The 23,356-nt window shown below is 45.4% G+C and overlaps 1 protein-coding gene and 1 non-coding gene across 10 annotated transcripts in view; one reads left to right on the forward strand and one right to left on the reverse strand.

Moving 5' to 3' along the window:
- CLASP1 (cytoplasmic linker associated protein 1) overlaps nt 1–23,356 on the reverse strand; it is a 272,797-nt gene that overhangs the window by 171,889 nt on the left and 77,552 nt on the right. For all 9 annotated transcript variants that reach the window (XM_069574461.1, XM_069574455.1, XM_069574459.1 and 6 more), the window contains exons 3-6: nt 6,028–6,106; nt 4,516–4,619; nt 3,643–3,734; nt 1,804–1,879 (exon numbers count right to left, since the gene is read on the reverse strand). In XM_069574461.1, coding sequence (XP_069430562.1) covers nt 1,804–1,879; nt 3,643–3,734; nt 4,516–4,619; nt 6,028–6,106 — 351 coding nt within the window. The remainder of the gene's footprint in view (nt 1–1,803; nt 1,880–3,642; nt 3,735–4,515; nt 4,620–6,027; nt 6,107–23,356) is intronic.
- Nucleotides 6,643–6,768, forward strand: LOC138434924 (U4atac minor spliceosomal RNA). Its single transcript, XR_011254981.1, has one exon. It is a non-coding gene; the product is annotated as a U4atac minor spliceosomal RNA (small nuclear RNA).

A 23,356-nucleotide genomic window follows, 5' to 3' on the forward strand; every position in this document is an offset into this window, starting at 1 on the left:
AGAATACTGGAGTGGACTGCCATGCCCTCCTCCAGGGGATCTTCCCAACCCATGGACTGAACCCAGGTCTTCCACATTGTGGCAGATTCTTTACCATCTGCTGCTGCTGCTGCCAAGTCGCTTCAGTCGTATCTGACTCTATGCAACCCCATAGATGGCAGCCCACCAGGTTCCTCTGTCCCTGGGATTCTCCAGGCAAGAATACTGGAATGGGTTGCCATTTCTGTCTCCAATGCATGCATGCATGCTAAGTTGCTTCAGTGGTGTCCGACTCTGTGCAACCCTATGGACAGCGGCCCACCAGGCTCCTCTGTCCACAGGATTCTCTAGGCAAGAATACTGGAGTGGGCTGCCATTTCCTTCCCCCTTTATCATCTGAGCCACCAGGTAAGCACGTGAGTGAGGAACAAAGCGCCTCAGCCAGCCCGGCTGGCATTCCTGCTCTAAGAAAGACAGGACACCATGCAGCAAGCAGTCACAGCCTCAGAGTATGACCTGCATAAATTACTCTTCCCACAGAAAACAAAGTGGAGACAAGACATCAAGGGGGCAAAAAGGCAAAACAGTTCATGTGGTAAGTTAGAATCTTTTTAAAAAGTTGATTCTGTTATTTTTAAATTAATGTTGCACAATAAAGCATGATTCAAAAAATAAAAATATCTGAAAATCACATTTCCAATGTCAAGTGTTCTCAGTAAAGGTTGGGTAGAGGATGAATAGAAAGAAGAAAGTGGGTGCAGGCAAGAGAGACCAGCATAGCCCAGCATCGAGCAGGAATGGGCAGCACAGCAGAGCCCCCCAAAGGAGGCAGGAATGAAACTGGGATGAAGGGCAGAGACATGGAGGAGGAGAGGGCAGAAAGTGTTCAGACCTCGGGCCCTCGGAGCTGAGCTGGGGGCAGCGAGAGGAATGCAGACTTGCCCATGGAGTGCAATTCAGTTGCTGCCAGTCAAGGCTGAATCTGAGACGTTGTTCCCAGCGTACAGTCAACCCCTGGACAAGGCAGGGGTCAGGGCACCAACCCTCCACACACGCGTGGTTCAGCCTCCTTGGATCCAGATTACCAGGGTCCATGGAGTATAGCAGTGTATCCTATGAACCTCCGCCTGAAGGGGGACCTGTGTGCTCTGAACCCATGTTGTTCAAGAGCCAAAGTGTACACTTCTGTAAGGCACTGTCCCATGTTAAGCCCCTTTATCTAGGCGGCTGTGTGAGCTAAGGTGACAGCCAGGGCCCCTGATGACACTAGGAGAGACCCAGAGAGGAACGGGGCTTCTGAGCTGGGCTCACTGCTCACCAACGCCACCCCCACCTGCCCTGACGCTAGGGAAGTGATGCTCTGTTGTTTTTCAGTTTTTGCTTTAATTTACAGAAAACATCAACGGGGCACCAGTGTGGCCACCACCCAAAGCAAAACGTGGCACCTTTCCATCACCTCCAAGAAGTGCCCCCCGGCCCTGTACAGCCCACCTCTCCCTCTCTGGGAGGGGGTCACTGCTCCCTCCCCCATGCCCACCTCTCTGGCTACACAGATGGTGACCACAGTGTCTTTCTCTTGGAGGCTGGTCTGGATGATGTCACTTTACAGGCTAATGGGGGGCCCATCCCGACCTGGAGAGAAGAGCAGAGTGGCTCCCAGGTCTACCCAAGACACCAGATATTGGGCACTACTGGGCACTAACCCAACAATTGCAAACAATACCTAGAGCTCTAAGAGATGAATAAAGTCCCACCCACACATCATCAAAATGCACCTTCACTCTGTGAAACCAACAACTTTCCTTTCTTGCTAAATACACTCACCTGGCTGTTGGGATCTCCTAGTAGGTTACATATATGTGGCACGATCTTGCTTAGTGTTAACGTATGAGCTCCAGAGCTGAAAACAAAAGGAATGCTTTACTGGTGGTGAAAACAGAAGACAGAAGGCCACCTCCCCTACCCCCACCACTATCTCTCACCAAGGCTCACTCCTTATCCTCCCTTACGTGCTTCCAAAATAAACACACACCCAAAAGCCCTCTGCACAGAGTCCAAGACTGCAAGTGCGTCTCACAAGTCTCCCCCTGCACTTGGCGTCCCTCCAAGTCGAAGCCCAGTCCTGGCTCAGCGGGGGTTCCACCGTGCTGGCATCACTATTTGTCCCATGATGGTTCCTACTCTGCCTGACTCACTGTGTTACCAGGCAGGTCCCTGGACCCCTCCGCTAACCCTCACCCTCTCCCTGCAGCGTGTGCAGTTCTCCGCCACAACAGACGTTCAGGTAACTGCCTGATGAAAACGCTGCAATGAACAGCTGAGAGGACACTGCCCTGTTGGAGAATAACTGAGCTACTCGCAACTGTTCACCACCATAAGCGCAGTCACAGACATGCTCTCTCAATACAATTCTCTTTGACTACCCTTGGAGTACTCCCTTAGAATAAATAAGCGAAACAACTGTTATCAAAGGCTAGAAACATTTTTTAAAAGCTTCAGACATATGCCATAATTAATGACCCTGAAAAATCTAGCACATTAAGGGGAAAAAATCTACCAAGTAATGTAAACATTACACTATCCATTTTGTTTTTTAAAAAATAATAAAACTCTAAAGTCTGGAACAAAATGCTACGTGTTAACAGTGATTATCTGAAGGGACCAGAATTATACACAATGATCACTTTCTTCTTCATGCAGATTTTCTGTGACATATACAGTAATACTCTCATAATCAGGAAAGGTGACCTGTAATTTTTAATTTTAAAACATCAACAGCCATTAAGGAAGCAAAACCACAATGACATAGACTACTTGCATATCAAAATGGTTAAAATTAAAGACAGTGATAACATTCAACGCTAGTTTCTGAAGAGACTAAATCATTCACCCACTGATAGTGGGAATGTATAACAGTACAGATAACTATAGAAAATAGCTAAGAGTTTCTCTTAAAAACTAAAAACAAACTTGATAAATGACCCAGCAATTGTACTCTCGGACACTGACCCAAAATAAATGATAACTTCTGTTTAGGCAGAAACTGGTACATGTATCTATAACAGTTTTATTTATAATAACCCCAAACTGGAAGTATTCAACAGGTGAATGGTTAAATATATTATGATACATCTATATCAAGGAATTCTACTTGGCAATAAAAAGCAATGAAATGTTTGGCCACAGCACATATGCAATCTCAAGGGAATTATGCTGTGAGGAAAACAAACAAAGCTGATCTCAAAGGGTCACATTCTGTGTGATTTCATTCATATAACATTCTTAATAAAATCTCAGAGCTGGAGAACTGGTGACTGGCTGGCAAAAGGTTGGGGACTGGCTAGAACAGCAATGTGAGAGTGCCTGGGGTGAGGCACAGGTCTGCCCGTGAACGTGGCAGCGAGTTATCTGGAGGTGCACTTGTGACAGAGTTGGGCACACACAGAACACACTGCGTCACTGGAGGAACCTGAACAAGCTCATATCAATACTGACTTCCTGGTCTGGACCCTGCACTACAGACTCGCAAGACAGCGGGTGGGTGCGAGGCACCTCCCAGGACACTTCTCTACATCTTCCTATAAATATATGATGATTTCAAAGTTAAAAGTTACAAATACAAAAGCTTGGCCAAGGAAGCCCTCAGGCCCCACCCAGACTTACCTGTTGAGGGTGGCCACAAGGCAGAGACACGTGCCTTCCCGGGTACGAAAGTTCTTGTGCTTGAAGCCGCCAAGCATCCGGTCCCACACGTACTGCAGACGGCAGAGGTAAGGTGGGGAGAAAAGAGGAGGAGGATGCTACAGCCCATCCAAGCCAGGGACCCCCAGGGCAGGGACCTCACACCAGGTGCCATATCCCTCCCCGCCTCCGCGAGCCCTCTGGGGAGCTTTTTGGAAAATGGTAACATAGGTTTCTATACCAAGCTAAAACCTTTCAAAACACATTCCTTTATGTAATTGCATTTAATTTTCCGGACAACCCTGAAAAAGAGGTGGGACTGTCCTCAGTTATTGGGTGAGGAAAATGAAGCAGAAGCTGGGTGACTTACCAAAGGTCACCTACTCAGGCTACTCTCTTGGCCTGAAGAGCTGTGCCCACCCCATCCTCTAACCTGCTCTGCTTCCCAGACTAGTCTAGGTTTTACCTTCCCTGGGAAAGTTTCTCCTAAAACCGTCTCCCCCTGCCCCACCCCCCAACAATGGTCAGCTGGACAGGTAAGACAGAGCTGTATCCCTGGCTGTCTGTCCCAGCAGCCCAGCTCACCAGCAGACATGGGCCAGGGCTGCAGCCAGGCTGCTGATGGCCCTGACATCACAGCTGCATCTTTTCAGAGACACAAAGAGTCAATTACATAAATGAGCTTGAGTCTAAGAAATTAAACCAAGCACTCCATACCCATGTTAAGTTCACTAATTTATTCAAAGGTACACCCTCTGTAAATATCCTATGGGGGGAAAGTGGGGCCAGATGAAATACCATAAATTTTTTTTCTCTGAAACCCATGCATACTTTGCAGGAACACCCCAGTCTCACCTGGGGATTAGCAGCCTGATCCATGATCTTCAGCAGCAGGGCCTGGTCTTGCTCCCTCACAGAGTCTTTAGCATCTCCCAGTCTGTCTATTAAACTCGGCAGCACTGGAAATTAAAATGCAACTTGATCAAATGAAAACCTACTCTGGTGGCCTGAAGTCACCAACTGTGGGTATTTCAATTAACAAGATATCTCAAAATCCTGACCTAAATGATGCACATCGCTCTATGATGCACATCAAGCACCAACCCCTATAAATCTCCTCCTGCTCAAATTCATGGGAGCTACTATGAGAATTTGCGAAAATCTTTGCATGGGCACACTGTCTTCTTCCTTATGCCACCTTCCTCTGGGAAGTTCCCAATGTGTTTTTAAGCTGCTATAATGTTATTAAAATGGATGTCGATGGAAGACCTAGGCAGGAAAGAGTCAACACAAAAGGAAATCCAGATGAGAGAGAGAGGCCCCAGTGCATCTGCTCGGGGGTGGAAGAACAGACACTTAAGGCTCGGTCTGCTTTTCATTTTACATAACATCTCTGCATGCTCATCAGACAGAATGCAGCTCTCTGCCTGCCCTTCCTCCCCACAGCTTGGGTGGGCTATCGCTGCTATTCCAAGGGCACTTGGATGTCAGAGGTCAACTCACTTTGCTTCTTCTAAAAGTCTATTAGGAATTTCTTTTACAAAAAATAATTCTGAACAATTCATCTAATTTGGTATTATGTAATCAAATTAATGAAAGAATGAGGGATTTTTATTTGCAGATTCACAGTTTATGGCAGAGTGGGAAGAGCTCATGGCTTTATCTAAACATGCACATTGACCAGAAAGTTAACAGAAATGCACAAATATATGTGTACCTGTTGTAACGAGAAATGCTAAAAGGAAAGGGTTAGGGCTTGTTTTGTTATTATGAATGCCCAGAGGTTGGGAATAAAATCGTCTCTTAACCTTTGAAACCTGATGTTATTTTTATTTAATTATTCTGACACTATTTTCCCTTCAAAATAAAAGTGATCATTTACCACACTTGAAATGACACTGACAACCAAAGTGAAAACGGTCATAGTAACAATAAACTGTTTAAAAATACAGCTGCGTCGGGTCTGTAAGACTCTGAAAGAGAAAAGGCAATGCCTCTCCAAGACAAGGGTCAGAGGCAAACAGGGTTTGGTTGGCACCACAGCATGATGGCTAATTGGCATAAAAAAAGTAATAGCTAGTACTAGAACAGGAAGATACAAAAAGACAGCAGAAAGGTATGGAAAGGGGGCCAGGGGGATGCCAGCAGGAGCGCGGAGGTGGCAGATCCAGGTGTGCCCACGAGGGGAGCAAGGGCAGCGGTGCAGCATCTACACATGCAGGAGGAGGTGGGGGCGAGCCGGGGAGAGGGGGGGCTAGAAAGAAAAGGTGGGGGGCTGAACGAGGGCTGGCTATGGGGTGGGTACAGCCAAGTGCAGGGTTTGGGGAGACCCAGTGAAGGCCGAGATGGGAGGAGGAGAGCGCTCACCTGTACCGATCTGCGCCTTGAACCGATCCTGCAGCCGGGTGACCAGCGCGGACAGGATGTCCATGCCCAGGAGAACCACCTGCAACGATAAACAGCAGGCTCTCGTCAGCGGCCCATGCGGGGCTTGGCGCCCTCGCCCGCCGGCTGCTGGCACGCCCCCGCATCTCTGGCTTAGACACAGCCTGGGAGCCCAAGCGAGCGCCGACCCGAGGGTGAACGTGGGTATCAGGAAGAGGGCCGCTATTGTCCGAAAGGGCGGTTTACAGAGCTAACACGAGAGAGTCTTCGGCGAGACACTACTCAAACACAGACGCCGCGAACCGGCTCCGAGCGCCAGCCCAGGAGGGCGGGAGCTCCCGCCAAGGCCCCGCCCCGTAAGGGCGCGCGTATGCAAATCAGCTCGCGGCCGGCGCGTGGCCTTCTGGGTACCACTGAACGGCCTCTTTGCGACCTTCCGAGCCTCCGAAAACGAAGTTTTGGTGGCGAGCTTCGGAAGCCGTGATCAGCGGAGGTTCACCGGCTGCCGGGCGGCTGCGGCGGCACTGGTGAATTAGTCGCCACAAGCCTACTCAGTGTTGGCGCCTGCTACTCGCGCCTCGCTCGAAGGCTGCGCCAACCATCCTTTTCTTGGGGTTGCGCTACTGTCCGATGAGCGTTTAGTGAGGACAGTACTGCTAACGCCTATGCAACACGCCCGCACCAGCTAAAGCTCAGCTTTATCCCGGTGCAATTTTTGGAAAAAAGAAAAATCTCTTTTTCCACGATTTGTTTGTTATAATAACAGCTTCTTAAAATATAAAAAGGCCAATGCTATGCTGGTAAAAACCCCTAGGTGGCGCTTCAAGCTGACAGGACAGAGTTCTGAGTTTTCACAACCCACACGCTTTCCCAAGAAAAACTACATTAAGCCCCTACCGTTCGTTTCTTTGTCTCCTTCTGGCGCCGGGATTGGGGAAAGGATAGCCTCCAGTACTCTTCACCTTGAGAATCCCGTGAACAAAAGAGCCTAGCAGACTACATACGGTCCGTGGAATTACAAAGAGTCGGACACCACTGAGCAAAAGTAACACCTGCGCCGGGCACCTGCTCGCACCTAACTGTGAAAGAACACAGGTACCCTACTGTGACTTCTGGTGCCTCTGACGGTAAAGCGTCTGCCTACCGTGCGGGAGACACTGGTTCGATCCCTGGGTCAGGAAGATCCTCTGGAGTGGCACCCCCCTCCAGTACTCTTGCCCGGAAAATCCCGTGGACGGAGGAGCCTGGTAGGGTACAGAACATGGGGTCGCAAAGAGTCGGACACGACTGAGCGACTTCACTTTCACTTTCACTTGTGTTCTCTTTTACAATTACACAGATAACGTGATTCTTAACGCCCCCCCACTCGCCCTTGCCACCTCGCTCTATCATTAAAACGAGAGCTGTGTGTGTGTGTGTGTGTAGTCGCTCAGTAGGAAGCACTTTTGCATTGTGCAACTTTATTAAACATAGTTCGGAAATGATCTGGGGCACGATCTGGTGTTTATACAGAACCAACGAACAAAACTGCGGTAATTCTAATTATCCTGAAGCATCTGCCTGCCCTTGCAAGGTTTTGCGACCAGAAAAAGTAAAAACAGCAGGCTTTTCTATTCAGCTTTAAAGTCACTGTTTCAAAACAAAGGAATCAAAATTTGCCCAATAATAACCACAATACATATACTGTCCTTGTAAGGGATTGGTGACTTGAAGATATTAAAAGGGCATAATTTTTTTAATTTTTGTATAAAGACAGCATTGTTTTGTGACAGGTTTTTTTAAAAGCCTAAAACAGTAAAAAAAAAAAAAAAACACTTTAATGACTTCATTTATGAGCTACAGAAGATGAGGAATCACACATTCACTTCCTTCCAAAGCCCTAAGAGTAGGGGGTATAGCTAAAGAGTAGGGGGAGTAACGGTACAATGGGAAAAGCCTGACAAAGGGTACTGGTACCTCAGCCAGATCATCAAGGTCAACATCAACAGCCATAAATCAGGTTGGAGGTGTGTATGCTTGGTATGTGATAAACCGGGGCTTTAGGTCTGTGATCCTTAGCCTGAAGACCCACAAGCCCAGTCTAATAACAATATCAGATTCCCATAGAGGGACAACCTACAAAATATCTTACCAATACATCTCAAAACCATCAAAGTCAGCAAAAAGAAGGAAAGTCAAATTTCCTTCTTCCTTGTCACTGCCAAGAGAAGCTAGGAGACAGTTAAATAGAGTGTGAGCTTCCTAGGTCATGCCTGCCAATGCAAGAGATGCAGGTTAGATCTCCGGGTTGAGAAGATTCCCTGGAGGAGGAAATGGCAACCCACTTCAGTCTTCTTGCCCAGTCCCATGGTGGGCTACAGTCCAGGAGGTCGCAAAAGAGTTGTACATGACTTAGCGACTAAAACAACAATCCTAGATGGAAGCCTAGAATAGATAAAGGACATTAGATAAAATTTTAAAAGACTCAAATAAACTATGGACTTCAGTTAATCACAACCTATCAATATTGCTTTATTAGTCTCAACAAATACACCATACTAGTGTTAGACAATGATATATGATGGGGAGGCTCAATGTGGGATAGATACATTGGGGGCTCTACTACCTCTGCAATTTTTGTGTAAATCCAAAACTGTCCTAAAAATTTAAGTTTATTTTTCAAAAAAAGAGCAAACTCTCAATTATTAGGAACTGGGTTTTCCCTGATGAAATCCTAAGCATGTGTCTGGTGTACCACTGGTTGGAGGGGGGAGTGCTATTCATTACAGAAATATTAATAACGGGCTTCAGTTCTCACCACATCCCTTCAGAATTCCCACAAGACTGTGATGTAAGAGGGCTATGGTCTTTTCAAATATGATAGCCCATGTCAGTTTACCCACTTGTGGAACTGGAAAAACAAACTTTAAACTTTTCCAGGATGGAGGTTTACTGCCAGGTCCGACCAGAGCAGGCCTGACTAAATCCTAGGCAGCATCGTTCCCCCAAATCCCCACCCAAACAGACTGGGGGCATCCAGAGACTGCTCCGGAAGACAAGGCTGATGGATGCAGCAAGCCCCAGGGACCTGGGATGGACAGGGCAGAGCACAGTCCCAGGCACAAATCCCCCCACACACACTTGTCTACTTCACCCTTAGTCACGGCCCCAGTGGGGGCAGGAAAGGAGAGGCAACCCACAAATGTTTATCTTCACAGTTCAGGCCCTTCTCCTACATTCCTATTTCCCTACTGAAGAAAGGGAGAAATGAATAAAGTCATCGCCCAGAAGACAACTCTAATTAGGAGCTGTGAAGCCTCTCTGTGCCTCAGTTTTCTGACCTGTTAAATGGGGACACAGTACAGCTACAGCGAAGGTCACTGTGTGTACATGAAGTGCTTGAAATAGTGCTTGCTGCATGCAAAGGGCCAGATGACCCACATGATAGCTGTTAGCCCCAAATCATGGTCACTGCCAGTGCAGGGGCCAAAGTACTGATTCAGATCAGTGGAGGCCACGCCTAGGATTCCTGGGGAGAGGCCCTGGGCTGGCAGGGGAGATTTTCAGGAGGGGTTGCACTGCACAAGGCTAATAAGCTGTCAAGAACTGGCCTCACACCAAAGAAAGAGAAAACCTCCCAGCAGAGAGAAGAGTGAGGTGCGAAGGTAGGAAGAATGGAACAGCTGGAGCCTGAGGACTTGGGAGGGGGCAGGGGAGGCAGCTCCAGAAGGGCCTCAGACGCGTCTTAGATACAGTGAAGGAGCAAAAGAAGAGCTGCAATGTACAGCAGGGAGTGCCAGGGCACTGTGCCCACCACGGGAAGATGGCCAGGCAGAGAGAGGGTCAGCTCACACCCCTCACTCTATCCATAGTTTTCACTAAACTAGCAATCCTGCATGACCCTTGTCTCCTCCCATATTCTATCTAATTTTAAGTTTATATTTGTGTCCCCAGCTAAACGTCCTTGAATATATGGAATACCATGCCTGGTATTTCCTTGAAACTTCCCTAATGCACAGCATGATACTGGATTCATGGTAAGTGATAATAAACCCCTACTTCACTAACTAGTTTTTTACTAATTAGTTTGGAACAGATGTGTTCAAGGGCTAACATAGTTCCTTTATCCTATAACTTTTAAAAGGAGGTAATAATGGCTGACTAACTCAGGCCACCCCTCATGCTAAAAACAACTACAAATGCAGAATTTCACATAAAAGTACATCCACTTGGAAACACTGGCGAACTAAGAAGGCACAGAAAAACTACCAGGTCACAAAACGTAAGAGAACTAAAATCCAGAGAGAGAAGCCTGCAGTAAACGGCCTACCTTTGCTCCAGGGCCGTTTATACACTGGAAAGGGGCAACAAGACACTTGAGAATTACTTGTGATAACCACTTGGATCTAGAACATACATTCCAGAGACCTCAAACAACCCCCTACACTTTGGGTTGGAAATCCAAATGCTATACATTTGGAGAGCGAACTGGAAATAAAACAGCCTCCAGATGTACTGCAGACCGATTTTCAAGAAACTAGGTGACCTAGAAAAATACCAATCCCTGACAGAAGATAGAAATGATTTTATTAGATTGCTGGTGCCCTAAAACCCCTGGAAGATAAAAGCACAAATCATTTCTGGATGGAGAGAACATAATTCTAGTTTAGTCCTCAATTTACTTCTATAAAAAATTCTCAAACACAATGTCCAAAGCACAACCAAAGATAATCAGGCACGCAGGACAACTATAAACGAAAACTTGCCGAAATGAAGATCCATGTGAGAATAATTAGGAGCAGAATAATTCTTACTATGTATAAGAAGACAAAATTCTTAAGATTAAAATTAAGGGGAGAGGTGATTACTTTCAAAAAGTGACACAAATTTTTAAAAGAACCAAACAATGCAATGTCCAAAATTAAGTACTGGATGGATGGACTTAAAAACACACTAGATGTAGATGAACAGGGAATTAAACAGGAAAGTAAGTCTGCAGAAAAATTCCAGAATGAAGCCCAGAGAAACAAACGGATGGAAAATTCAAAACAGTAGGTAAGAGACTAAGCATAGAGAAAACAGAATTAACGTAAGTTTCAATGGATTCAAAAGAAGAGGTCAGCACGAGGAGACCAGAAGCAAGAGCTGACACCCATCTGGGTCACTAGTATCCCCCAAAATACAGAAGCAAGAAACAGAAAACAAGTGTTGGTGAGGATGTGGGGCAACTGGGACTCTGCGCATTCACTGTTGGTAGGAATGTACAGTTGGTACAGTCGCTGTGCAAAGTGGTATGGAAGCTCTCCCCAAAATTAAACACAGAATTACCAAGTGATCCAGCAATTCCACTTCTAGGTATAAACCCCAAATAAATAAAAACAAGGATTCCAATAAATACTTGAACACTCACATTCTGAGCAGCATTATTCCCAACAGCTGAATGGTAGAAATAGCCAGATTTTAATCCAAGGGTCAAACTGAACATCATAATTGATGAAATACCGAAAGCTTTCGCTTTGATATGGGGAACAGGACGAAAAAGTCCATTCTGCATCTTCTTTTCAATACTGTATCTAAGGTCCTCACTAAAGTTTTATGGCAAGGGAAAAAATGAAAGGTATAAAACTCACAGGGAAGCAAAATTGTCAAATTATAAGTAGAAAATGAAGAAGATCTACAGGTATACTATAAGTGAGTTTAGCAAGACTGATTAATACAAAGTCAATATACCAAAAAGGAAAAAAAAAAATCAACTACTTTTCTATACTAATAACTCATTAAGGAAATTTTTCAAGTTTTCATTTTTAACTGCATAAAAATTAACACCTAAGAATAAATCTAGCCAAAATAATTCTCTACTCCCAAAGCTACAGAATAATAAAATTAAAATGACTAAAATAAATGGAGGGAGAAATTACAGGTTGGAATACTCAATATTGCAAAATTTCCATTTTTCCCAAATTGATCTACATACAAAATTTCACTCAAAATTCCAACTGTAATTTATCTTTAGGAAGTTCACAAGCTGATTCCAAAATCTATGTGGAAATGCAAAGGGCAGCACATAAGATGGTAAAACTCACTCCCACGGAAAATCAAGATCTACTACAGAAAAGAAGACAGACACAGACTTGGGCATAGATGGGCCCTTTCTTTATGACTAAGTAGGCATTACACTGGGCTGAGAACCCGGGGTCAACTGAACATCCATCTGCAATAAAAAAGCGAGTGACTTCTATCTCAACCCACACATAAAAATGAACTCCTGGTTACAGATTTAAGTGTGGAAAACATCACAATAAAGCTTTCAAAAAGTGACATCAGAAAACAGCTTCATGATCCCCAGATGGGGAAATATCAGGACACAATAGACAATAGACCATTAAAAGAGAAACCCATGCACAGGACATTAAAATCAGGGACCATGGTGCACTGAAATATCCTAAGAAAGTAAAAGGCAAGCCATGACGTATTGGAAAACAATATTAATAAGACAAATAAACAACAACAACAGGCTTGATTCTGGGATACATAGAGATCACCTACAAGCCCAATCAATAGACAACCCAGTAGAAAAATGGGCAAAATATTTGAACAGGCCCTTCACAAAAGATATTGCTGTTCATAAACATATGAAAAGTTGTTCAACCTCAATTACTTGTCAGAGAAACACAAGTTACTGGACTGGCCAAAAAGTTCATTTTGGTTTTTCTGTAAGATCTTATGCAAAATCACAAATGAACTTTTTGGCCAACCAAATAAAATATAATGAGACTACTACATACTCCCTGCATGGCTAAAATTAAAGACCCACAGACCAAGTGTGGACAAGAACGTGTTACCACGGAACCTCTCACACGTGCTGGGAGGAATATAACCTGCTACAACCAACACTTCAGAAAACATCTTGGCATGCTGCTGCTGCTAAGTCGCTTCAGTCGTGTGCGACCCCAGAGATGGCAGCCCATCAGGCTCCTCCGCCCATGGGATTCTCCAGGCAAGAGTACTGGAGTGGGGTGCCATTGCTTTCTCTGACATCTTGGCGTAGAACTCCCAAATGCGAAGGTACATATGCAGCTACCCCACTGCTAGGCATTAGCTCAGTTCAGTCACTCAGGCGTGTCTGACCCTTTGTGACCCCATCGACTGCAGCACACCAGCCTTCCCTACCCATCACCAACTCCCAGAGTTTACTCAAACTCATGTCCATTCAGTCAGTGATGCCATTCAAACATTTCATCCTCTGTCGTCCCCTTCTCCCCCTTCTGCCAGGCATATGCCCAACAGAAATGCACGCACAGGTACAACAGGTGAAATGCACAAAAATGCTCAGAGCAGCCCCATCCATAACAGCCAAAAACTAGAAATCCAGGTGCCCATCTACTGTAGAATGTGAAAGTTGTGGTTTTCATACTAGGAAGAACAATAAACAATCAAAATAAATGGATCAAAGCTACCCTCAACAATACAGATATATCCAACAGTGAGTGAAAAGGCCAGATGCCAAATACAGACAAACATAAACTCTAATTTTAAGGTGCATATTTAGATGATAAAACTAAAAAGAAACGCGAGAAAGTGATGCCACAAATGTTAGGAGAGTGGTAACTTTGGGGAGTGCTGGCAATACTCTTAATTCTTGTCCTGAGGAGCAATCAAACAGCTGTTAGCTTCAGGACAACTCATTAAACTGTGCCTTTGTACACCGCGCACTTTCTATATACAGTTCCAATTATTTTTAAGGTTTTTAAAACTTAAAAAACTTAAGAAAAGTGGGAGTGACCTGGACCACTCGACCTACATGTAAGTCTGTGACAAGGGACCTCTTGTCCAAATACCTTACTTACTTATAAACTACAAGTCAAAGCCCCAAAATGCAATCTACCACTGTTCTCTCTTCACAATGACATCCGCTTAATGATAGAGAAAGAAATACTTTCATTTTTTCCCTAAAAAAAAAAAAGTCCATAAGAGACAAGGAAGAACAGGTCACTTCCTGAGTCATGGAAGGCTGGATCAGCTGGAGTAACAGAATTATATTGCACTCATATTGTACTTTATGGTTTTTAAGGTACTTCTGGATGAATCTGAATAATCTCAAAATAACCTGAGGTGTGGAACATATTACCCTTATTTTGAAAATAAGGAAAATTTTAAAAGAGGTAAAGAGACTTACCTAAGGTAATAAAGTCCACAGTAACTGAACTAAAAAAGAAAAGCCTCCTGACTTGATCAAGGTCAATCTCACTACAGCATAATCACAATATCACAAAACCCCATTGTTTAGTCTTCTTTGTCTTTCTCTAGCTAGCTGAAGACCTTAAGCAGGTCACATCTCTCCTCTGCCAATGCCAGAGATAGAGCTGGTCTCAGACCCAAACATGTCTGATGCTCTGATAATGCCCCAAACAGGAAAAAGTCCAAGGGCGTTGTGAACACAGACCTGGGTGTGAATCCCTACTGTACTACATCTACTGTCCAACAGAGATGCTCAATCTCCAGACCTCACATGCTTCATTCATGAAGTCAGAATAATCATATGTTTACCTCAAAGAGTGCACAGGAGGGTTAAAGGTTTCAGCAACATGCTTGACATGCTGTAGGCACTCAATAAGTGTCTGTCCCCTTCTTTATGAGAGCAGCACTTTTTTCTTCTAATTTCTGGCTGTGAGAGCTGGGTCTTTGCAGGGCCTATTCTCTAGTTGCAGCAGCTTCTCCTGCTGTGCCGTGCATGCTCTAGGGTGCAAGGGCTTAAACAAGTGTGGCCCGTGGGCTCAGTGGTTGTGACTCAGGGCTTTAGAGTGCAGGGCAGGCTCAGTAGCTGTGGTCCACAGGCTTAGTCACTCCATGGAGTGCGGGATATTTCCAGACCAGGGATCGAACCTGTCTTGCCTAAATTGGCAGGTGGATTTTTAACCACTGGACCACCAGGGAAGTCTCGAGAGCGACACTTTCAAAAAAAAAACAAAAACAACAAAGCACAGCCCTCTGAGGAAAGATAGGAACAGTGCCAGGGCGGGGGGAGGGGGAGGGGTGGGGGGGGTGGGGGGTGTAACCCCAAAGAAGAAAGTAAGGCGCCTGAATGAACACACATTTCAACACGTTACCTCCTTAGGACATCTCATCACCCAACTGTCGACAGTCCTCTTCTTTTTCTTTTAGCCACACCATGAGGCATGCAGGATATTAAGTTTGACCAGGGATCAAACCCAAGGCCCCTACAGTGGAAGCATAGAGTCTTAACCACTGGACCACCAGGGAAGCCCCCAAGTACCAATATTCTGATGACTATCCCTCAAGACATCTTGCACGCACACATATGCACGTGTGTGTACTATGAATTTTATATAAATGGGTTCATATGCCATGGAATTAGCCCCAAATCAATACATAGTGATCTACAACCCCACCTTCAGTGGCTGGATAATATCCTGTTGTATACAGGCATCAGGATCACTGGACCAATCCGCCAAGCCGCTACACTTCGATGAATACACACTTCAACACGTTACCTCCTTAGGATGAGTTCTCCGAAAGAACACACACTGTACACCTGATGCCCACTTTTTTTTTTTGCCATGCCATGTGGCTTGCAGGATCTTAGTTCCTCAACCAGGGATACAACCTGCGCCCCCTGCAGTGGAAGCAAGGAGACCTAATCACTAGACCATCAAGGAAGCCCCCAGCATTATTTTTACCTTAATGTGCTAGGTGCCCTAAGGGGCTCCAGGATGCTCACTCTATGCATTTTTTGTTGGTGGTGGTGTTAGTTTAAGACTCTACACTGCAATCTTATTAAATAAGGAGGAAATTAACAGAACTCTTACAATGTGATCATTTTCAATTCCAAGAATAAGAGCACAACACATATACCCAAGAATAGAGTGATAAAAGTCAATGACCCCGTGTATTCATGTGACACTGGAGAATTATTCATCCAAACTTGCTGTCCTTCAAAGCACCACCCAGGGAGTCCTGGGACACCCACGCCAACCAGATGCCACTGAGCAGCCTACAATTTAAATCCCTCTTCTGGAATGGCCTCCAGAGACAGTGTTTGAGCACAAAATATAAATAATTGATATTAGATTAACGGGACTAATGAAGTGACAGGCTTGTTGCTGTTGTTGCCCACATACTGGGGTCTTACCATTAGGCAGAAACTTCAGGGACTTCCCTAGTGGTGGAATGGCTAAGACTCCATGCTGCCAATGCAGGGGAGGCAGCTTCAATTCCTGGTCAAGGAACTAGACCCACGTGCTGCAACTAAGACCTGGTGCAGCCAAACAAATAAATAGTTTAAAAGAAAGAAAGAAATTTCAGATCATCCAAAAGCACTTCATTTTACACAAGCGCATTAACAGGCCCAGTGAGGCTGGGGACCAGGGACGAACACAGTTTGAGGCAGTCAGTAACCTTTGTTTAAAAATCTGGGCCAGCCCAATAAAACCTTCAGCAGTGAAAGGAATTTTCTGTCAAGATCTATACTGTCCAAATCAGTAGCCACCAACTACAGGAGGCTACTGAGCAAGTGCCGTGTGAATGGGAAAAAGAATTTTAAATTTGGGGATCAAGACCATCCCCGAGAAAAAGAAATGCTAAAAGGCAAAATGGTTGTTTGAGGAGGCCTTACAAATAGCTGAGAAAAGAAGAAAAGCTAAAGGCAAAGGAGATAATACCCATTTGAATGCAGAGATCCAAAGAATAGCAAGGAGAGATAAGAAAGCCTTCCTCAGTGATCAATGCAAAGAAATAGAGGAAAAGAACAGAATGGGAAAGACTAGAGATCTCTTCAAGAAAATTAGAGACACCAAGGGAATACTTCATGCAAAGATGGGCACAATAAAGGACAGAAATGGTATGGACCTAACAGAAACAAAAGATATTAAGAAGAGGTGGCAAGAATACACACATAAACTATACAAAAAAGATCTTCATGACCCAGATAACCACCATGGTGTGATCACTCATCTAGAGCCAGACATCCTGGAATGTGAAGTCAAGTGGGCCTTAGGAAGCATAACTACAAACAAAGCTAGTGGAGGTGATGGACTTCCAGTTGAGCTATTTCAAATCCTGAAAGATGATGCTGTGAAAGTGCTGCACTCAATATGCCAGCAAATTTGGAAACGCAGCAGTGGCCACAGGACTGGAAAAGGTCAGTTTTCATTCCAATCCCAAAGAAAGGCAATGCCAAAGAATGCTCAAACTACGGCAGAATTGCACTCATCTCACACGGTAGTAAAGTAATGCTCAAAATTCTCCAAGCCAGGCTTCAGCAATATGTGAACCATGAACTTCCAGATGTTCAAGCTGGATTTAGAAAAGATAGAGGAACCAGAGATCAAATTGCCAACATGCATTAAATTCCAGAAAAACATCTATTTCTGCCTTATTGATTACACCAAAGCCTTTGACTGTGTAGATCACAACAAACTGTGGAAAATTCATCAAGAGATGGGAATACCAGACTACCTGACCTGCCTCCTCAGAAATCTGTAAGCAGGTCAAGAAGCAACAGGCAGAAACAGACATGGGACAACAGACTGGTTCCAAATCAGGAAAGGAGTACGTCAAGGCTGTATACTGTCACCCTGCTTATTTAACTTATATACAGAGTACATCATGAGAAATGCCAGGCTGGATGAAGCACAAGTTGGAATCAAGATTGCCAGAAGAAATATCAATAATCTCAGATATGCAGAAGACATCACCCTTATGGCAGAAATGAAGAGGAACTGAAGAGCCTCTTGATGAAAGTGAAAGTGGAGAGTGAAAAAGCTGGCTTAAAGCTCAACATTCAGAAAACGAAGATCATGGCATCCAGTTCTATCACTTCATGGCAAATAGATGGGGAAACAGTGGAAACAGTGAAAGACTTTTATCTTCTTGGGCTGCAAAAGCACTGCAGATGGCGACTGCAGCCATGAAATTAAAAGACGCTTGCTCCTTGGAAGAAGAGCTATGACCAACCAAAACAGCATATTAAAAAGCAGAGACATTACTTTGCTGACAAAGGTCCATCTAATCAGAGCTATGGTTTTTCCAGTAGTCACATATGGATGTGAGAGCTGGACTATAATGAAAGCTGTTGCTGCTGCTGCTGCTGCTGCTAAGTTGCTTCAGTCGTGTCCGACTCTGTGCGACCCCATAGACGGCAGCCCACCAGGCTTCCCCATCCCTGGGATTCTCCAGGCAAGAACACTGGAGTGGGTTGCCATTTCCTTTTCCAATGCATGAAAATGAAAAGTGAAAGTGAAGTCACTGTCATGTTGGACTCTTCGCAACCCCATGGACTATAGCCCACCAGGCTCCTCTGTCCATGGGATTTTCCAGGCAAGAGTACTGGAGTGGGTTGCCAATGCCTTCTCCTAATGTAAGCTGAATGCCTAAGAATTGATGCTTTTGAACTGTGGTGTTGGAGAAGATTCTTCAGAGTCCCCTGGACCGCAAGGAGATCCACCCAGTCCATCCTAAAGGAAATCAGTCCTGAATAGTCATTGGAAGGACTGATGCTGAAGCTGAAACTCCAATACTTGGTCACCTGATGCGAAGAACTGACTCACAAGAAAAGACCCTGACGCTGGGAAAGATTGAAAGTAGGAGGAGAAGGAGATGACAAGAGGATGAGATGGCTGGATGGCATCACGGACTCAATGGACATGAGTTTGAGTAAGCTCTGGGAGTTGGTGATGGACAAGGAAGCCTGGCGTGCTGCAGTCCATGGGGTTGCAAAGAGTCAGACACAACTGAGCGACTGGACTGAATTGTCTGAATGAATTTAAACAACTGGGAAATCCCCTCCCAAAAAAAAAACATTTCATGGGTCTAATCTGGCCAAAGACCCCTAAATCTGCAACCTCCCTCATCTATACCCATCCCATAAACATGAAATCAGGCACCAAAACACTCATGGTTGCCCAAGGGAGTAAACACAGATCCAAGTGTTCCACATGGGCTTTTACAATTCTCCCAATATGCCCCTACGCCGACCTCCACACCCATCTCTTCCAGCCACCCCCAGCCAGCCAGGCCTATGGCTCTCCCAGTTGCCCGGACTCTCCTAGAAGCCTCCCTGCTCCCCTCCTCCAAGCCGAGGTCCTAATTCTTCTGAGAGACCCACCCAGCTAGCCTGGTCCAGGAGTTCACCTGGCCTCTGCTCCTTCACCTGCAGTCCACATCTCTCTCCAATAAGACCACCCACTCCTGAAAGCAGGGTGGTCCTCACATAGTCTCTCTCAGCGCTACCGCTTCCTCAGAGATAACAGGAGTCGGGGAGGCAGGGTAATAGGGGAGATTAACTATTTCCTTGCACATATTCTCTTCACTGTCTTCCTTAATCCTTACGATTCCCTGTGCCAAGCACTGCTGCTGCTGTCGCTTCAGGCGTGTCCGACTCTGCCGACCCCACAGACGGCAGCCCACCAGGCTCCCCCGTCACTGGGATCCTCCAGGCAAGAACACTGGAGTGAGTTGCCATTTCCTTCTCCACTACACCTATAAATATCCTTACTTCGCAGATAAGGAAACAGGCAATGGAAAGGTCACTTGGCTATTATCTGGCTCAAATAATATTCATTAATCCATCAGTCTTACAAAAGGGCAAAGGAAGAAAATAAAATTTATAAAGATGCTCCCCAAACCAAAATCATTCTCATGTGTACTCACTCCAGAGAACCATCTGCCTGCCTATGGCTGCACTTCTGGAAAAAAGTAGGTATTATTCTTAGTAGCCAAAAGGTGGTAATAATCCAAATATCCATCAGCTGATGAATAAACAAACAAAATCTGGTAATCCATACAGTTAAATACCATTCCCATTCAACAATAAAGAGGAACAAACGTAATGATAGATGCTATGTTACACGTGAACCTTGAAAAGAGGATGCTAAATAAAAGAAATCAGACAGAAAGACTACATATTGTAAGATTTCGTTTATATGAAAGGCTCAGAAAAGCTAAATCCCCAGAGACAGAAAATAGATAAATGGTTGCCTACAGCCGGGGGTGACGATGAGGATTGACTATAAATGGATACAAGGGACCTTTTAGAGTGATGGAGAAAAGTTCTAATGCTGGACTGTGGTGATGGGTGTACAACTCTGTAAACTTACTAAAAAATAATTGAGTTGTATAGTTAGTAGATAAATGTTATGTAAATTATATTTTAGTAAAGCTGAAAAAAAAATCAGTTACTAGATTTAAAAGAACTCTACTCAGATCTTTCTGGATCATGGAAGAAATCTTTCATTTCTTCTTCCATGAAGAAGAAATCATCTTCCATGACGGGATCACCAAAGAATTCATTACATTTGCCAAAGGTGGGGTGGTTCAGGCAGTAATGCAAGTGATTGGGAGTGGCGGGTGAAGCTTCACTCATTCGCACCCTGCCGTGGGGCCTGGTTCCTAACAGGCTGCAGGGTGGTACCGGTCAGCAGCCTGGGGTTTGGGGACTCTGATGAAAACAGCATGAACTGTGCACTCCAATCAACACCACAGACAGTAAAAGCACTGCCACCTGACCCGGTGTGCATCCTCCCATCCTGGCTCCTCTCCTTTACTCTCACCACACGACCAGAATGTCCATCTAAATGCTAACCAAGTTCTTTGCTGAGAACCCGCCTATGCCTCCCAGTGCTGCACAGGAACTCGTCTTTCTGACAGCCACTCCCTCCCTTCACCGGCCTCCTGGCTGCTCCTCCATTGCCCCAGATGGGGCCCCTCTCTGCACCAGATGCTCTCTCTACCTGAAATGCTATTCCCCAAGGCTGCCACCCACCCCATACCAGCACCCACTCACATCTCTGCCCCAAAGCCGTGTTCTCAGCCAGGCCCACTCTGACCACCCTACAGAACGTTGTGGGCATGTACACATGCCCTTGGCCCACGCAGGCAGTATTTTTCTAAAAAGCAGCTCTTTCCATTTCCCAGTAGTCTATAAAATTCACTCAGTTAACTTGCTTATGGGTTCTTTCTCCCAAGTGAAACATGAGCTTCATGAAGAAGAGAATTTGTATCCAATTATTGAATGCTATAGCCCAGAACCTTATTTGTTGAATAACGGAGTGAATCCCATCAATCTGCTTTATTTCTCAATTGGAAAACTCACTTAGTGCAGTGCCAGGGCCTGCCTAGCACCCACTGTGAAGCCCAGTCATCCAAAACGTGAAAGCGGCCTCAACCACGAGAAGCTTTCAGTTCAGTTCAGTTGCTCAGTCGTGTCCAACTCTTTGCGACCCCATGAACTGCAGCATGTCAGGCCTCCCTGCCCGTCACCAACTCCCGGAGTTCACTCAAACTCACGTCCATCGAGTCAGTGATGCCATCCAGCCGTCTCATCCTCTGTCGTCCCCTAGCTTCCCCAAATAGGAAAAGGAGTACATCAAGGTTCTATATTGTCACCCTGCTTATTTAACTTCTATGCAGAGTACATCATGAGAAACGCTGGGCTGGAAGAAGCACAAGTTGGAATCAAGATTGCCGGCAGAAATATCAATAACCTCAGATATGCAGATGACACCACTCTTATTGCAGAAAGTGAAGAGGAACTAAAAAGCCTCTTGATGAAAGTGAAAGAGGAGAGTGAAAAAGTTGGCTTAAAGCTCAACATTCAGGAAACGAAGATCATGGCATCTGGTCCCATCACTTCATGGGATATAGAAGGGAAACTGGAAACAGTGTCAGACTTTATTTTTCTCCAAAATCAGTGCAGATGGTAACTGCAGCCATGACATTAAAAGACGCTTATTCCTTGGAAGGAAAGTTATGACCAACCTAGACAGAATATTAAAAAGCAGAGACATTACTCTGCCAACAAAGGTCCATCTAGTCAAGGCTATGGTTTTTACAGTGGTCATGTATGGATGTGAGAATTGGACTGTGAAGAGAGCTGAGCGCTGAAGAATTGATGCTTTTGAACTGTGCTGTTGGAGAAGACTCTTGAGGGTCCCTTGGACTGCAAGAAGATCCAATCAGTCCATCCTAAAGGAGATCAGTCCTGGGTGTTCATTGGAAGGACTGATGTTGAAGGTGAAACTCAAATACTTTGGCTACCTCTTGCGAAGAGTTGACTCATTGGAAAAGACTCTGATGCCAGGAGGGGTTGGAAGCGGGAGGAGAAGGGGACGACAGAGGATGAGATGGCTGGATGGCATCACTGACCTGATGAACGTGAGTGTGAGTGAACTCCGGGAGTTGGTGACAGACAGGGAGGCCTGGCATGCTGCAATTCATGGGGTCGCAAAGAGTTGGACACGACTGAGCAACTGAACTGAACTGAATGGCAAATGAGGGAACAGTGGGACACGGAGAAACCCTCCAGGTTCCCATGGCTTAGGAAGCATCTTACTGCAACCAAGGGAAAAGTGAAAGTTAAAATGACAGATTCCCAGGTTCTTCAGATTCAAACTTATGAAGCATTCAGAGCTAGCCAAATCCCACCAAACTCTGCTCAGGATGCTTTGTAAGAATGATCTTGGGAATCGAAGCTTCCACTGTGCTACATATCTGAAGATCATTTTATGGAAAACCAATTCACTGAACTGTACCTATCAGCAAAACTACTACCCAGAGTACCTGATGGCCATCCTGTGTCTAAACTCAAGGAGAAAGCTTTCAGGTCACTGTGATGGAGGTAGACAAGGTGTGAACCACACGCAGTAAGATGTGCAAGCCACACAGTTCAAGACAAGCCCGGCAGAAATTTCTACCTTCAGAAACCCCGAATGACGTGGGGTACGAAGCAAAGGTGGAGATCCACGTGGCAGACAGAGCATAAATAGGCTTTGGAGTCAGACAAAACTGGGTTCAAAACATGGCACCACCGTGGTTACTAGCCATGGGCCCGAAGAAAGTTACCATCTCAAACTCCATGCATGTCTCTGTGATGTGACACCTAATGCTGCCTTCTGCAGGTGACTGGCAGAATCACTGACGCAATCAATTTCAACTGTAGGGCATAGGGAACCACACACAGTAAACACGCCCGCCTCCTCATTCTGAGATAGAACTCGTGTTCAAGAGCGCCTACAAACATTAAGGCAAGTGAAATACAGCAGACACAAAAGGACACTTATTGCATGCCTCTGTGTATAGGAAGTACCAAGAAACAGCACATTCTCAGAGACAGAAAGCAGAATTGTGCATGCCCGGGGGGGGGTAGGGGGTGGGGGGGGGGGAAGGCAGTGGTAAAGAACCCGCTTGCCAAGGCAGGAAATGTAAGAGATGCAGGTTCTTCCTGAGTCAAGAAGATCCCCTGGAGTAGGAAATAGCAACCCACTCTGGTATCCTTGCCTGGAAAATCCCATGGACAGAGGAGCCTGGCAGGTTACAA

Source organism: Ovis canadensis, chromosome 2 (assembly GCF_042477335.2).
Source record: "Ovis canadensis isolate MfBH-ARS-UI-01 breed Bighorn chromosome 2, ARS-UI_OviCan_v2, whole genome shotgun sequence".
Taxonomy (NCBI): domain Eukaryota; kingdom Metazoa; phylum Chordata; class Mammalia; order Artiodactyla; family Bovidae; genus Ovis; species Ovis canadensis.